Source organism: Trichomycterus rosablanca, chromosome 15 (assembly GCF_030014385.1).
Source record: "Trichomycterus rosablanca isolate fTriRos1 chromosome 15, fTriRos1.hap1, whole genome shotgun sequence".
Taxonomy (NCBI): Eukaryota; Metazoa; Chordata; class Actinopteri; order Siluriformes; family Trichomycteridae; genus Trichomycterus; species Trichomycterus rosablanca.
This window is the reverse complement of record NC_086002.1, coordinates 9,351,599-9,369,047: the sequence shown is the minus strand read 5'-3', so window position 1 is coordinate 9,369,047 and position 17,449 is coordinate 9,351,599. Positions and strand designations below refer to the sequence as shown.

The following is a 17,449-nucleotide window of genomic DNA, read 5'->3' as shown; positions in this document are numbered from 1 at the left end:
TAATGCAGTTTATGTCTTACAATATAAAAAATTTTTTTAACCAAATTGTTCTCATTTGCCAGACATGACTTCATATTTGTATCTACTACTATGCTATGCTATCTCACGAGCTTTACTTATTAGTGATATTGTTTATAGGTGATTTGTTGGCTGTGTCCCAAATCACATTATGTGTCCTTAGTGTGTAGGCTAACTGAAGTATTTATTAGAAATTGTATTGGAACAAAGCAGGTACAAATGATGTAGTAACTTTAAAATGTAAGATCTTAGGGGTCATACATCGGCTTATACACTTTAAAACGACTTTGTTTCTACCTACCTGTTAGCCAGATTCGTGCTTTAGATTCTTCAGACTTATCTAATCTAACCCACTTCAGTAAAAAAAAAAAAAAAAAAAAAAAAAAAAAAATAATATATATATATATATATATATATATATATATATATATATATATATATAAATTAATACATTATATATTAAATTATTATATTATTTATTTATTTATTATTTTTTAAATTAATTAAGTGGGTTAGATGAGCTTTAAAATTTGGTCACTGCTGCCCCCATGGTTGTTTTAGCAATAGATGTTTAACAGACAGTAGCTGTCCACATACAAAGTGCATCAATATGGCTAGTGTGCACAATAAAATGGTCAGAAAGAGAACAAGGTAGGTGAAGTAAATATACCTGCAAAAATCACCGCACATTTTTATTAAGAGCACCAAGTCCAAATGGCCACATGGTGGCGGGCTTGTGTCACTCTGAGTCTTCGTGGCTTGACCGATTCATAGATAATTGTTTCCAATCTTGGGGCTTGGTGAAATTAAATACCTACCATCTAATCTAATATGAAGTTCTAAAAAAAACTACAGGCGGTCTATGAATTCATGTTCTGATTGCAATCAAAAAATAAAAAAAAAGAATGAGGCATACAAGCAGAATATTGTTCTTTTTTACATTTTAATAAGGTCTTGTGCAATATGTGGAAATACAAACTCTGCATCTATACTTTCTGGTGTACCATACAAAAAAACATAGAGTAAAATCACAGACTAAATTTTAAATATTCTTTATTAGGTCACTGCATGTGTGTGTTTAAATCTTTCTTATGCAAATCTCCTTATTACGGAATATCTTACGTTCTTGGCTGAGGGATAAGGAGGGAGGTGGGGGTCATATTTTTTTCTTTATATTTTACTCCATATGGGTATATACACCCATTCTTTGAAATGTGTTAGCCCCACAACTCATATATAGAAATTACTCATATACAGAAATAAAAAAAACATCCAAACAAGGGCACAGTCCAATATGCTAGCCCACCATTTGGGTTTGAGTCTTAGAGGTGCTATTGGCCGGCCGGGTGTCTATAAAAAATGATTGGCTATGTCTGAGTGTGTGTGTGTATGTGTATTTGTGTGGTGGTTATGGGTGAAGCCCTGCGTTGCACTGAGCCCAGTATTTCCTGGTGGAACCAGACCCACCACGACCCTGACCAGGATAAAGCAATTGATGAAAATGAATTAAATAAGTACCCTAAGGCAAAAAATACACTATAAAACCATGCATAGTATGTAGTCACCTTCAATTTAGTTTTAGATGTTTCAGTCACATTAATTGTTAACAGTTGTATAAAATCAGAACAGTTGTATAAAATGTGCTAAAACATGTGCTTTTAACTTTGGGGCAAAAAGTTCCAGCATGACTGCACCTGTGTAACTGTGTAAAGGAAATATAAATCTGTAGCCACATTTACATCAGATCACTTCTCTAAACTTCTTGTCAATAAACTAGAAATGGAAATAGAATAGCTACAATTGCAGCAACTGTCATCCAAGTTGCAAAGGTCAGTAGATGCGATTAAAAGTAAGGTCCATAGATTCTCTAAGATGTACACCAAGGGATTTATTAGAGAGTTAAAAAAAGTATTCCTGCTCGCAAATCAAGTGGAATTTGTGTCTTGTGCTCTGATAGGACTAAAGCCATTTTTCAAAAGCATTGGCCATGTAATGCAATCACCCCTGTAAAATATGGTGGTGGTAAAATCAGGATATGAGGATGCTTTACAGCGATAGGAACTGACAGTTCAGTCAGGATCAATGGGGAAATAAATGGTCCACATTATAGAGGTCTAAGATTAAAAATGGTTTATCTCTGACAAGAAGAAAAAAATGAAAGAAAGTATAAGCACACTGCCAAAGCAACAATGGAGCAGTTTTAGATATTAGCCATATCAAAGTCTTCATTTTAACCCTATCAAACATCTGTGGTCTACCACAGAATTGGTAAGAATTGGTTGCATTAATTGACTATAGAGATGATACATAATAAAACGTGGGTGTATGGGGCTTTGTGGTGAACCAGCCACACTGTTTAGTGTATTTTCACTTTGCATCTAGTGTTCCTGGGATAGATTCGTGACCAACCCAGTCCCACCAGTCAATACAAAACTCATTAATGTACAATAACATGTATTATTTTATTAAATATGGCACTAAACAAGTCATACTTACTACATCTCAACAAAAAATTTTAACATTATATATGAACAGCATCAACACAGCACAAAACACAGCTAGTAACTAATGTACTGCTACTGCTGACACCTTTTAACTTTGACCTTAATATTGGCAAGAAAGGCAGTATATATACTACGGCTGGTTCGATACCACTTTTTTATGTCCGATACCGATACTGCAAATTGAGTATCTGCCGATACCGATACCAATCCGATACCGTCATTTCTCCTCTCAAACAACTAAGCAGTAATAATACACGTCTCAATGCACCATGGTTAAACTAGCTATCCAAATAACAATGCTCAGACTGTGAAACAAATATTCTAAAGGAATAAATACAGAACCTACAACATCACACTCATGCAAAACTGCTGTTTTTATTTTCACTTTTACACAGAACATTTAGCAGCATTTTTGGCTTGTTTAACAGCACCGTACAAACATTTAAAATAAAATTTTGTAAACTTTGTGTATTTAACAAATTATGATTTCAATATAAAATTCTAGATGTCAACTCTCAAGTCTAAAATTATAAAATAAATAATATATAAAAAATATTATTTATAAACAATAAAAATGAAACAATTAAATAATAAAAAGTAAACAAATGTATCTATCTTGTCCCGGGTTGGAGATCTCTCACATCTTCAACAAAATTTAATCCATTAGTGTTATGTAATAAAACAAACTACACCGTTTCCCGTTTAGCCACAGATGTCCTCTTCAAAATCCAGCAGGGTTTTTAATAAGCGCGCTTTGGTTTTTAATAATCTAAAAATGAGACAGAACTTTAAGGGAAAATCTCAACCAAACACTGCATCAATTCTAATTGGTCCATCGCGTTTGATTGACATCTTCCAATTGTAGACACTTTGGACGACATGCCGTAAAACAGTGTTTTTAGATGTGGCAGTAGTAGATGATTTTTTTATTTTTTTTATTTACGTTAAGTGTTATTTACATTAAGCAACAGTATCAGATCGGATTACACGTTTTTTTCCTTTCGATGTCCGATCCAGTGATTTGGGCCAATATCGTGCCAGCCCTAATATATACCTACTGGAATGAGTTTTAAATATTTTTGTTACAAATGTAATTACAAAATGTAAACGTGAAAAAAGACCACATGGGAGAATGCATAGATTTTGTATTTTTTTTAACTTTGCAAATCAGAATCTTTATTTATTCGTCAAGGCGTACAAGGAATTTCACTTGGTGCAGGTATTAACATTTAGATGTAGTAAAACAATATAGAAAAGGTATATTTTATAAACATAGACATTTATCTAAACATAAGTACAATACATTAACAAACTTTTAGTTAAAAAAAAAAAGCAATGGAATGGAAATATAAAAGTAAACGTAAATCATAATCAGCATAAGAATTTGAATGATTTTTTAAAAATACATAAAATTTAGAATTTCTTAGTATTTGGTACAGCCATATTTATATTAGGTATGAAATGGCTGCAGATGTATTAACTTAAAGGTTCTGATGAGTCAATCTAAACCACCTACTCAAAGTAGTCTGAGCATGTGCTTCAACAGAAAGTATATAAAATCAAAATAATAAAATCTTTTGTACAAAGATTCCACAATTGTGCTCACTTGTTTTTTAGGTTTGTCATGAAAAACACTGTATTAAAGAAAGTAAAAAGCTAAACAGAAGCATTTTCACTAGTGTGCAATAGGTTCACTATTTTTATTCATGTATTAATTTTCACTAACAACTAACTTGCACCTATGGACAGTTTACAGCAGCAATCTGCAGCACCATGCTGCCTTTATATTGATATAAAATATATAAATAAAACCGCACACTATTCAGACTGGCCCAGCATGGAATGGTCTGAATGGACAGGCACAACCCCCGAGGCCCACCCACACAGGTCTAGACCTAACACAAACCTGACCAATATAAAGCAGTTACTAAAAATAAATGAATGACTTTCCTTTTGGAAACAGCACAGGAACAGCGTATAAAGCAATGCCTTAGAGAAAAGGTCTAAAAGGGTTTATATAGAACACTCCCTGAACAATTTAGTCTTTAGTTAGAGTATGTGTTGAGTATGTATATAGGTGTTTTTATAAGGCAAGCTTTTCTTTGCATATTATTTATTTGCGCGTCTTTATGTGTAAAGCACTGTAGTGTTGAGAAACGTGTAATCCTGTGTAAACTGTGTCCACAGTAAAACTAGAGTACTGAAGTGCTGCACTCAGTCTCTACGGCAACATGCTCTTCTCTCTCCTCTTCCTCTCTGCAGATATGATCTTCTGTATCTGACTCACAACCCATTACAAGCTTCTTCACTTTATCCTTCCCTCATCCCTCTTCCCATCACTGCTCTCACCATTCACTCTCAGCTTCATCCTTTCTTTCTTTTTTATCCTTTTATTTATTTCTCCGAATAGATGTTTGATCTACACTTTTTATCACCGTCCTCTTCATCATCCTCCGTCTCTCAGTTCTGATGAGTGTGGGTGTTGAGCTCTTGCTGCACTTGTCATCTCTACATTGTGTGTTGAATCATTGTAACATCCAATCCACAAGAAACACACCACATCACCATCTCTCCTTATCTAGTTCTCTCTCTCTCTCTCTCTCTCTCTCTTCCAGTTGCTAGGTAACAGTTAATTGTCAAGAAATAGTTACATGGATGTGGTGTGTGTGTGTGTGTGTGTTAGCTATATGGTATAACAAATCGACTACTATATGTTAAACCAATTGACAATAATCACTGTGGACACGTTTGAATATTTTAGACACTTATATTAGTGGTGATGGCTTGTTTTCTGTCTCTTGGGAGAGAAAATGCGGGTGGGAATGTTTGTGTTATTTTCTTCTTAAAACAATACTCGACATGAACATCTTGCAAGCTTGTAGTGGTCCTGCAACAGTGAATTAGGTGTTTCCATGGCAACTAAATCAGCTGTCAGTCACCCTGCACATTTGCACATGCAGTACCTCCATAGAGCCTCAAAACTTGCATTCTACCATACTAAATGCTAGATCAGGATAATATGCCACTGTAGGGTACCATTGCACAATAAATAGTAAAACGAAAAGGGGTTTTGAATGCATGTAAGTCAAACTTACCTATGATATAAAGAAATTTCAATAACAATTTTATTTGTTTTGCCATGGAAAATAAAACCATTGCTGCTTTTGCTAATTTGATATTTTTTTTATATTTTCTAACCCTATTTCGTTTTTCCAAATTATTTTCAAGCCAGTGTTGCTAAATTAATAACAGTTTTTGATGCATTGCTATCAGAAGGATTGAAGGTCATGGGCATTTATCATCGGTTTTTGGTTTTACCCCTTTAGATTTTTAAAATCTGTAAATAAAATTATAGAATGTAGGTAGTGAAATCCCTAAATTCCCTAAAAAGTGGTGAACGCTCCACTTTCACAAACAATATCCATCCATATTCACAAACAACTTTAGTTTCATTTTATTAATGCTCATTTTATACATTTTTTATGTTATAAAAGCATAGTTGTGAAAAGTTCCAAAACTGGTGTTGCTGATTACTGAACAAACTTTCAGCATGTGTTGCAGGCATCAAATTAGGAATGAGCATATATTTACAATAAAGTAAAAAAGAGATAAAGTCAAATATACACTGATCAGCCATAACATTAAAACCACCTCCTTGTTTCTACACTCACTGTCCATTTTATCAACTCCACTTACCATATAGAAGCACTTTGTAGTTCTACAATTATGCTTTGTTAGCCCCCTGTCATGCTGTTCTTCAATGGTCAGGACCCCCACAGGACCACCACAGAGCAGGTATTATTTGGGTGGTGGGTCATTCTAAGCACTGCAGTGACACTGACATGGTGGTGGTGTGTTAGTGTGTGTTGTGCTGGTATGAGTGGATAAGACACAGCAGCGCTGATGGAGTTTTTAAACACCTCACTGTCACTGCTGGACTGAGAATAGTCCACCAACCAAAAACATCCAGCCAACAGCGCCCCGTGGGCAGCGTCCTGTGACCACTGATGAAGGTCTAGAAGATGACCAACTCAAACAGCAGCAATAGATGTGCGATCGTCTCTGACTTTACATCTACAAGGTGGACCAACTAGGTAGGAGTGTCTAATAGAGTGGACAGTGAGTGGACACTGTATTTAAAAACTCCAGCAGCGCTGCTGTGTCTGATCCACTCATACCAGCACAACACACACTAACACACGACAACCATGTCGGTGTCACTGCAGTGCTGAGAATGATCCACCACCTAAATAATACCTGCTCTGTGGTGGTCCTGTGGGGGTCCTGACCATTGAAGAACAGGGTGAAAGCAGGCTAAAAAAGTATGTAGAGAAACAGATGGACTACAGTCAGTAATTGTAGAACTACAAAGTGCTTCTATATGGTAAGTGGAGCTGATAAAATGGACAGTGAGTGTAGAAACAAGAAGGTGGTTTTAATGTTATGGCTGATCAGTATATATTATCTCTTCTTTGAGCTGTTTTCAATGAAATACGTATGAAAGTTGGTTCATCTTACTTTTTGATTACTTGTATTTTACCTACTGCCCGAACTACTGATTTATCTACTAAAAGGTTTTTAAATAACAACAAATATAGTTGAATATCTCCTTTGCTCTATATGGTACAATGTACATGACTGATAATTTGACAGGACCGACCACACAATGGACCAAATTCTCAAAGCTTGATTAAGCCAAGTTTTGATCTAAGCTAAAAATGTACCATTTACCACTAAAAGTTATTGTAGGAGTAGTTCCTTGGTCTGAAATCTTGGTCTGGAAAACTACATTATAGACACATCAATAAAATAATTTTACAGTCCTGAAATACAAAGACAGTTTAATGTGGGAGCAACATACCAAAGCACCTGTTATATTGAACTAAAAAGAAAACTGAAAATGAAAGAAAGACAAAAAGGATAGGATTTCTCCCTTTTATTTATTGTCAACACTGTTTTGTACAAAGAGACAGAAGAATATATCTTAGCATTTATATTTCACATACTGTGTCCATATTCTCAATATCTTAAGTATTGTGAAATTTCCTGTTTAATTATTGTAATCTTAAACACAGGTAATCTCTCTCTATACAAAAATGGAATAAGAGAAACCATTTGGTCATATTTACACAATCTGTACATTTGTAATCTTTGAGTAACATTTAAAATAAGCATCAAAAACTGAGGAAAAGAGAATTAGAAATATTATTATGAAAGACAACAAAGGCGTAGCTTTTTCTTTCTCAGTGTTGGGTACTCTGTTCCTGTTCGAGTGTTCCTGTCTAACCTTGGTCATGTGATTTCAAAGTATTTAAAACTTCCCTACTGTAATGAAATTCCTCCTTTGTGTTAGAAACATTGGAAAAGGGGACGTCTTTATTTACAGCGTCTCACACATACACCCAAATAATGATAAAAAAAATTCAGGCACATGTACTAAGACTTGTGACACAGCGGCAGAGAAAAAAGCAAATGTGAAACAAAAGCTGGTCAGGCTACTATAAATCCCAACATTGCACATGTGTTGTACTTGTACCAGAGCCAAATATGAAAAATGCCATACATTAATAAGAGTGAGAACAGAGAGCTAAAATGAAAGTAGGTGACTGTCTTTCCTAAGTACCTATATTCCTTTCTTGCTCTCCACCTACCCGGCTGCTAGGCTTGGCTAGCACAGAGGTTGTAATGAAAAGCTGGGACTCCAATCTACATTCAGGGAAAGGTATTGTATAAGTACAAACTATATAAATGTACCTACAGAGTTGCAACAATGGTTCAAAATGCTACCTAAACTAATAACACATCATCAGTAGTGCTCTTCATATAAGTGAACACACATTAATTTATCAATTACAATACAGCTTGGAAAGTATGTTAACTGGACTAGAACTTTCCAAGCAATTAGATGAGGTTGTAAGTTGTGGAGGTACTGTACATTGTCCTGAAAAACAAGTGTGAGTCATGCCACAATCAAAACCATTTTTAAAGCTCTAATATGAAGAATTAAAGAGCTGCATTAAGTCTGACCAATATTTCCTAGTGACCTGGAATTCACCAATCTTAAAGTTCATTACTCTTGCTTCTGCAAATAGAGTAAATGTTGTATTTGTATTTTTGCTGCTCTCCCTGTGGGTTGGCATCTTAATAGGATCATGCCAGGAGCAAAACATGCCACACTAAAGGGGGTAAAAAAAGAAATCTAATTCTTGGTAAAATCTTTATTTATGTGTCTATTGATAAAAATAACACTGAAGAGCGGTTATAAAAAAGCCCAAATACCAAATACAATGAATATTTCAGTAAAAGACTACATGTATGTTTCACAGTGCTTCAATACTTTACTGACAGGACAATATTAAGGTAGAAACTCATTACTCAACAGAAGTAGAATGATGCATGGCAGTTCATCAAATCACATCAATGAATCAAAAAACATATTTAAAAATTTGCGTTTTGAAATGGAGAACTCAGGATCCAGACCTTAAATCAACTAAGATGATGTATAATGACTTTTTACAAAGAGGGGGTTAGAAAATATTATCTATATGACTAATTTTGGACACCTGACCATGAGCTTGTTGGACATCCCATTTCAAAAACAAATGTTATGGCCGCTCAGGTGGCACAGCGGTAAAATATGCTAGCGCACCAGAGCTGGGATTTTGAATACATCGTATCGAATCTCAGCTCTGCCATCCGGCTGGGCTGGGTGGCTACATGAATAATGATTAGCTGTTGTTCACAGGATGGGACAAGCCGGAGCAGGGTTCCTCATAGCTGGTGCAATTACGACCTGGGGAGAGGTTGGATATAATGTTGGGGAATAATGCTGATCAGGGTGTGGCTTTCGTGCACAAGGCTGATCCGCATATGAAAAGATGCACTCGGTACTGCACATGTGTCAGAGGGGGCGTGTGTCAGTTGCGAAGCTCCTCAGTCAGCAGTAGAGGGTTGTATCGGTAGAGGTGAAGCGTAATGCAATCAGGGTAATTGGGTATGGCTAGATAGGGGGAGAAAATTAGGGGGAAAATAGCAGAAAAATATAGAGAGAAAAAACCCCAAATGCTATAAAAAAATTGCTGCTGTGTGATCTTTTCAGGTATAACAACAGCCTTCTTCTGGGAAGCATCACACAAGACTTTGAAATATGCGTGTGTGGGAATTTGAGCACATTCATTTAAAAGAGCATTTGTATAGCTGGGCACTAATGTTTTGTCAAGAAAACTTACACTAAAGTTCCAGGACATTCCAAAGCTGTTCAGTAAGGCTAAGGTCAAAGATTTTCTTTATGTTTTATAGAGACTGCTTTGTGCAAAGGGGACAGTCATGGTGGAACAATAAAAGACCTTCCCTAAACTGTTGCTGCAAAGTGGGAAGCATATAATTTTCTTTACATAATGAATTTATTACACCTGTCAGCAATTGTTGTAGCTGAAACCCATCGAATATAAAAAGGGGTGCCCCAATACTGTTGTCCATATAGTGTAACTTTTACAGTCTGAACAATGATACGACCAATTTTTGTGTTATTAGTTTAAGCAGTGTGTTCATTATTATTATTATTTATTTATAAATATTTAATAGAAATAGAGGAATTTAATTCTAAGGCTTCACAGATTATGTTCCTGCAACTGTACTGAACTTAATTAAGCTTGTTTAATGGTCTTAAATACAAATATTTATACACCTTAAAATACCAGATATGTTATCTGTTCCTGAGAGAGATTTTGGCTTCTGGAAGAATTGAAACTATTTCTAAAGACCAGCGTTCACAATTCTTTCTCTTACCAAGCCGATTTCACAAGTCTTCTCTGCTACCATGTGCTACCAGAACTTACATAAAATACCAAGATGGCTGAGTTTGTCACCCCATGATTTTTACGATTTTTCAACAAAAACACAAACCACCCATCCTGTGATAAACACACTGCAGAGAGGAAAGGAAAACTACACCTTTCATTAGAGAATTAAAGCTAAAACAATATTTATTAGTCATGCATGCAAGTAACATTTTTGCAATGAAAAGTTTTAATCGCCTCAAGTGACAAAAGTAGCCCTGTGACCACACACACACACACACACACACACACAAAACCCAAACTGTTTCAATATTTGTTTCTCCATCCCATGTTAGAAGCCAACAATTTGTGACATGAATGAAAACTTTAGACTGAGGACATAAACATCAATTTTTAATATTCATCATCTGCTTTATAAATCCACATCCTTTAGTGTTAGTATACCTGCCATGATGTCTGGCTGACACCGTTATGTACAAGTTACCCTATCCGTCTTAACTCCTTGTGGCACTAACCAGCCCAAACTGAGCACAAGAATCACATTTCTCAGTGTAAGAAATCAAAAATGTGGTTTTTAAAGTATACGTAATCTAAAAGCAAGAATTTAAAATAGAAAAAAGAAGCATGCATGTCTCAGTGATTTCAAAGATTCACAAACTCTCACACATAAAAAAGCGAAATAAATAAATAATATGGCAATAAAAGAGGTTTTTCTTCGAGTCCACAAAATAGATATATACACATTAATTATTAACCAAATAGTATAAACATTGTGCTTCAGTTGGAGATCTGTTTGGCTAATAGTTAGTTTAAAAAAATTTAATAAAGAAAACATATATTCACACAGTTTCTACAGAAAAATATAAGTATGATGGATGAAATGGATTTATGGGGCTAGAGGAAACTACATAAGAAAGAAAAGTAAATATAACCAAAACCAAAAATAATTGTACAAAATGTGGAACAGTCCTGTGGTTAATTATTAAAGCCTGTTCCACACTAAGATACATTTTAATGTTCTATTCAATGTTTTGGCCACATTAACATTTCCACTGTCCCTAATAGATGGCAAAAATGCTATAAGTTGACATATTTGGTGTAAACCATGACATTTATGTCCACTTTTCTTAATTTTAAAGCCGAATCTACTTAAATTAGCATTCCAAATGGTTACCTACTTACAAAATCTATTTCCTATAAGAGGTATGACATAATGGCCTTTTCAGCCTACATAGTGCACTATATAACTAATATAAAATCCTGGGATTCACCATACAGGCTAAATTCATGATTGTAGTGCAATTCAGTGATTTTGGATTTGACATATTTTAATCACAGTTTGCAAATATTTTTTGGGGTTGAAGTAAAGGTTTAGCATACATATTGGAAATGATGTAAGTATAAATACAGTATATGCTATTGAATTGGGAGATGAGATTTGTGTTTTTATATTTGTTTATCTTGGAATATGGATTAGAAAATATGCTTGTGATGAAAAAGAGGCATTTTTTAAAATTAATATGGACCTGGGGTAAATAAAGATTTTTATTCGATATTTTTTAATCAGAGGCTAGTTATAAAGTGATTATAAGTATTTGTTGTCCAAACTCTCTATGCAAGACCATTAAAATGTTTACTAATATGTATAAAATAATTAAAATCATTTAAAACCTACTATAAAACTGGAAATATCCAGGTTGTTCAGAAGTGTAGAAATGATTTACAGTACATGAATGATTAAGACTTTCATTTGTGAACTGTTTTAAATCCATAATACCTGAACCTAACAAAATACTGAACTTACATTTAAATAAATAAGTGATTTAATTAAATGCTATAAATAATGTTTACTGTTGATTTATCAATCACAACAGTTTGCCTCCAGATCACACTATGCCACAATATTGTAATTTGAACGTATATAAAGTGGGTTCTGAGACAAAGCTCTTTAATGACATTCTGTGACATTCTGTCTCCCACAGGATTAATGTTATGAAAAAAATATGTAGGACTTAAACCTCATTAAGGAAACATGAGCACAAATAAGCTGCATAAGCAAAAATGTCCTCATAAGCATGAGGTGAGGTGTTAAAAAAGAAACGAAATCTACTGGTTTTAGATGAAGTAATGTGCATGGATCTCTGATTTCTCTTTTTTCATTTTGAGAAAGCTTATTGTTTTCATTTAAAGCTTAGAGTTTTAAAATTAAACAGCCAGTCAAATTTAGCCGTTTAGAACTGACTGTCACGCAGGTAGAACAAATAAGGTGGCAACTCAGTTTGTCCTGCACATTTTTTTCTTGAATGTATATTATATTGTCAGCACCTAGAATTCAATTCATGCCTAATTCATCAACATAATTACCTACATTTACTTTAGTCCTGGAAATCATACATGTAATCAGACACTTTAACAATGTAATGTTTGTTAGATAATGATAATAGTAATAATAATAAAATCACTATGAACAATTCAGACATAAATAAATACTACAGTGTTTAAAACGTTTTCATAGCGACACCAATATGAATGTAGAATTTGAATACTGGGACTCCTGGTAAGTAAGGCACATAATGTGCTGCGTACTAAACCAACTCTCCTACGTTACTGCAACATTATAAAAACTGTAAAGCCATAAAAAGAGATTATTAGAAATATCCTTCAACACATCTCAAGTACGACTGAAGTACTTTTCAATTCATGCCTTTTACATAAAACTTTACAACACACTATAAATAAATAAAAAAAATGTAATTAATTAATAGTAAATTAAGCTCAAAGGAAACCTAGGTTGTCTAAATTTTTTCATTGTCCCTGGTGGTTCTATAATCCACAAAAGGGCAGAATGGCATGATGATGTAAGACCAAGCAAGGCCGGTTGATGCTCCCGTAATCAAATAAAGAATCCTCTTTTAAAAGTAGTGCGCTAAGAAAATTGTAAGCAGAGTACAAAGATATTACAGCAAAGATATAACATTCAGAAATCAAGCCCAAACTGAACATCAGAAACATCATAATCATATCTAATAATAATAATATTAACAACATTATCAATACAATTATTGTAAGGTTTACCCTGTTGTTTTAAGACAAAAACAGATCTCCCTTCATGATTGTACCTTCATGTCTTTGTACCTAAGTAGGATCGGACATTGTGTTTTGGTATAAGAAGCACAAAAATAGAAGGGATAAGAAAATGATATGATAAAATAGACAAATATACTGAGGTCGTCACTCTCTAGGCTCCTCTCGTCTGTGGTCTGATGGACAGGTCCCGTCTGGCTATTTACAGTGCTTTGATAGTGCTCTGTCCACCTTTACCAAGCATAGCTCAGTTCCTCCTGATCTCTTTCTTGTGTGTTTTAGACACAACCTGTTGGTTTATTACCTTAGCCTAAGACCTTCTTTATGACGTTCCAGTTCTTTCTTTCTGTTCTCTCTTGCGTTTTAACATCAGACATCAGATTCAATGCTGGAGAGCTTTTCGTATACGTGTCCATTACTTGAGCCATTGAACGGTCTCTGTCCTTGCCCCATACCTAACCCGTCCCTTGCCGATAACAGCTTGTTGTTGCCTGCCGCCCCTCCGTGGTGGTTTCCAAGGGGCCCAGCCAGGCACAGCTCCTTGGAAAACCGGGGTCCCACGTTGGACAAAACCCCAGATGAGGCGGAGGCTGGCAAATAAGAAGTCACCCCCATGGAGCCTCGGAAGTCAGCCCGGTTGTTGTCGAGAAGCTGTTGCTGCTGTTGCGTCTGTTGCTGTGCCTGCTGCTTTTTGATGTAGTACGATTTGGCGCCATGTAATAGGCACTGGTCGTCGCCGAAGGTTGGGATGAATGGGTTCTGGTTCACCTTATCTGGGTAGAGAGATTTAGACAAGGAGTAAGTCCCAACCCCTCGGGTACCCCCCATACCTCCTCCACCCATCATGCTTTTATCCCTGTCCCTCATGTCCCTCTCACCTACCGAGCGACGGTGCAACCCACCCTCTCCACCTTGGAACAAGCTAAATGATGAGCCCCCTCCCTTACTCCGATCCCCACCAGCAAAAAACGTGGTCTCCCGCTCCCCTCCCTTATAACGCTCGAACATCTGGGCATATGGACTTGGACCTTCCATGTAGCGATCCCTGTCTTTAAGACTCACACTTCGGGGTTGAGGAAGCATAGATGCTCCTCCACCGCCTCCAAGCCCTGAGCCTCCCATTCTGCCTGCCCCTTCTTTCTGTAAATCTACAAATGTGTCATACGAATGCTGCCTGCGCAAGACCCTGCCCCCTGGGCCAAACTTGCGCCTCTGAACCTGGGTTTGGGCCCCTCCACCTCCACTGCCTCCCTTCCCAGCCTCCATAGGAAACTTGCTCCCTATCTGATCCACAAGGAGGTGATTGTCCTCACTGATGTCGTACAGGTTGCCTGGCTTCTTGCATGAATCGCACCGCTTGCAGGTGGCCGAGCTTGGGCGGCTGGAGGCTTGTCCGCTGCCCCCACAACCTGCACCGGATCCACCAACACCCCCTCCTCCCCCATGCATGCAAACTGGTTTGTTGCCTCCACTGTGGCAGTTATGGCATTCCCAGTCCCCGCCGGCCAACCCTCCCACCCCTCCAATGTTCTTTTCCCAGCATGCATGGCCCTGCTGACCAGGAGATCCTCCCACTCCACCCTTACACTCTGTCTTCTTTGATTTACCTTTCAAGAAATCGTCCACTGGAACCAGACTAGTGCACGCTCCCCCGCCACCACCACTGCTGACTATGCCGCCACATCCGCCCCCACCCAGACCCCCTCCGCCACCCATTCCAGAAGTGTCACTCAAATCCATGTGCTCCCACTGGGATGGCCCGTCTTTGGATCGGAACTGGTCGGCATAAAAGTCCCTCAGATTATCTTTGTCACGGAACATGTACGAGGAGCAGTTTCCTCCTCTCTGGCTCTTGCGTTCAACAGGTGGGGTAGCCGAACGGTGACCTTGTGAAACTGGATGATGGTGGTGGTGGTGAATGGTGTGGTGAGTGCGCCTTCGGAAGCCCAGCTCAATCTCGTCCTGTTCTCGGCGCGACTTGGCAGACGCTGGCCTCTTTTTCAGGCTGTCTCTGTACTGCTTGCGTCGCTTGGCATTGCCCTCTAGATTGCCGTACGTCACCGTATGAGTGGAAATATCCGACACGTCTGAGCGTATATTTCCGTCATCCCCTCCAGAGCCTGCCCCACCTCCCCCACAGTACCTGTCATGTCCTGCAATAAACCCTGAACTTGATGCCCCACCCTTAAAGGAAAACTTCCCATACAAATCGGGCAGGCCAGACTTGAAGCTCGACTGGGTGGGGTGACCTGCAATCAGGTCGAATTTTTCCCTGTTCCTGTGTGTCAGTGATTGGCGGGGCTGGGTGGTGAAGATGGGGGCTACCCCTCCCCCTAAACTGTCACAATCATACATCCCTCCCTCCAAAGAGCTGGCACTGCCTAAGCTACGAGGTCGGTTAGGCAAGGGACCTGACATACCCAGAGCCAGTCCAGATCCCGTGCCCCCATGGTGATGAAGATAATGATCCTGGTACAGGTTACTGTCCTTCAGATGCAAGTTCCCGAAAGTCCTTTCCACATCGCTTACGTAGTCACTAAACATATTGTCTTCGGGCAAATACGGAGGTGGGGGCTTGCAGTCTGAGTGACCTGCCAGGCTGCGCCGATGCTCACTGATGTCATAGACGGCTGAGTCTCGGTGGCCAAAGTCCATGCCACTGTGAGGGGAGCCATTGACCCCAGGCACAGAGGTCATGTTCTTGGCTGTACGCAGCAGACGAAGGATGTTGGAGTGGGTGTTGTTCATGTTCATGTTCATGGTGGCTGATGGGGAGTTAAGACCTGATTTGTTTTCCTCGATCTGAACACCATGAATACAGCTGTAAATGCCCTGTTGGACAAAGAACAAATAAATTATTGGTATTTATCACAATAATGATACAATACAATAGTAAAACCAGGAACCAGTGCTTTTGAGAAATTACCATCAACAATATAATTGTAAAACCTGCTTAGAATTGTATCTGAATTTAGTCCAAGTTAGTAAGGGTAAATGGCCTTGCTCAAGAGTCTGACAGCTGTGTTTCATATACCAATTGTCATTGAATCTATAGGACAGTTAGACAAAAGCAACTTTGGAACAATTTTATTCATTTTTGCTTGGTACACTTTACATAACAGCCTCCACTCTTCTGGAAGGATGACAAACTGTGACTGTGGGAGTTTGTGCCCATCAAAACAAAACAGCCTTTAATAGAATGCCTTTATTTGTCATATATACATATACACGTGTACAGTACAACAAAATTCTTTCTTCACATATCCCAGCTTGCTTGGAAGCTGGGGTCAGAGCGCAGGGTCAGCCATTGCACAGCACACCTGGAGCTCAGAGGGTTACAGGCCTTGTCAACATTTTTAAAAGCATAACCAAGATCCTTTTAATCAATTTTTAATAACACACAATCAAATAAAACAAAGACGTGATTTCTTGGGTTAGTTTGTTTGTTTTTCCTCCACCGATTCAACCCTCCACCGCTGACTGAGTACGCTTCTCAACTGACACACGCCCCCTCCGACACGTGCTCAGTACAGAGTAAATTTTTCACCTGCTGGAGTCGAGTTCATATATACCGTTCAGCACTGTGCACGGAGAGCCACACCCTGATCAGCATTATTTCTCAGCCCTGTGCAGGAGCCATCAATCAGCCAGCAGGGGTCGTAATTGCACCAGTCATGAGAACCCATGATCCGGCTTGTCCCTAACCCTATGAACATCAGCCAATCGTTGTTCATGCAGCCGCCCAGCCCAGCCGGATGGCAGAGCTGAGATTCGATACGATGTATTCGAAAACCCAGCTCTGGTGTGCTAGTATATTTTACCGCTGCGCCACTTGAGCGGCTAAGACGGGATATTTTTCATTTCAGAGTGGGGCCAAGTCAAGAATGCAACCAGGACAGGGCGCAACTTTACCACAGAGCATTTCACACTTATTTACTCCAGCTCTCTTACACTTAATGGCAGTTTAGAGTAGCCAATGCACCTTCATTCATTCATTGACTCCTTTACCACCGATTTATCCTATTAAACCACACAGTGGGTCCG

At 38.0% G+C, this 17,449-nt stretch overlaps 1 protein-coding gene across 1 annotated transcript in view; it reads right to left on the bottom strand.

Annotated features, from left to right (window-relative positions):
• Positions 1 to 13,774: 13,774 nt before the first annotated feature.
• Positions 13,775 to 17,449, bottom strand: part of grin2bb (glutamate receptor, ionotropic, N-methyl D-aspartate 2B, genome duplicate b) — a 144,217-nt gene continuing 140,542 nt past the window's right edge. Inside the window, exon 15 of the mRNA XM_063009807.1 lies at positions 13,775 to 16,237. Within this exon, the coding sequence (XP_062865877.1) occupies positions 13,775 to 16,237 (2,463 nt within the window). The remainder of the gene's footprint in view (positions 16,238 to 17,449) is intronic.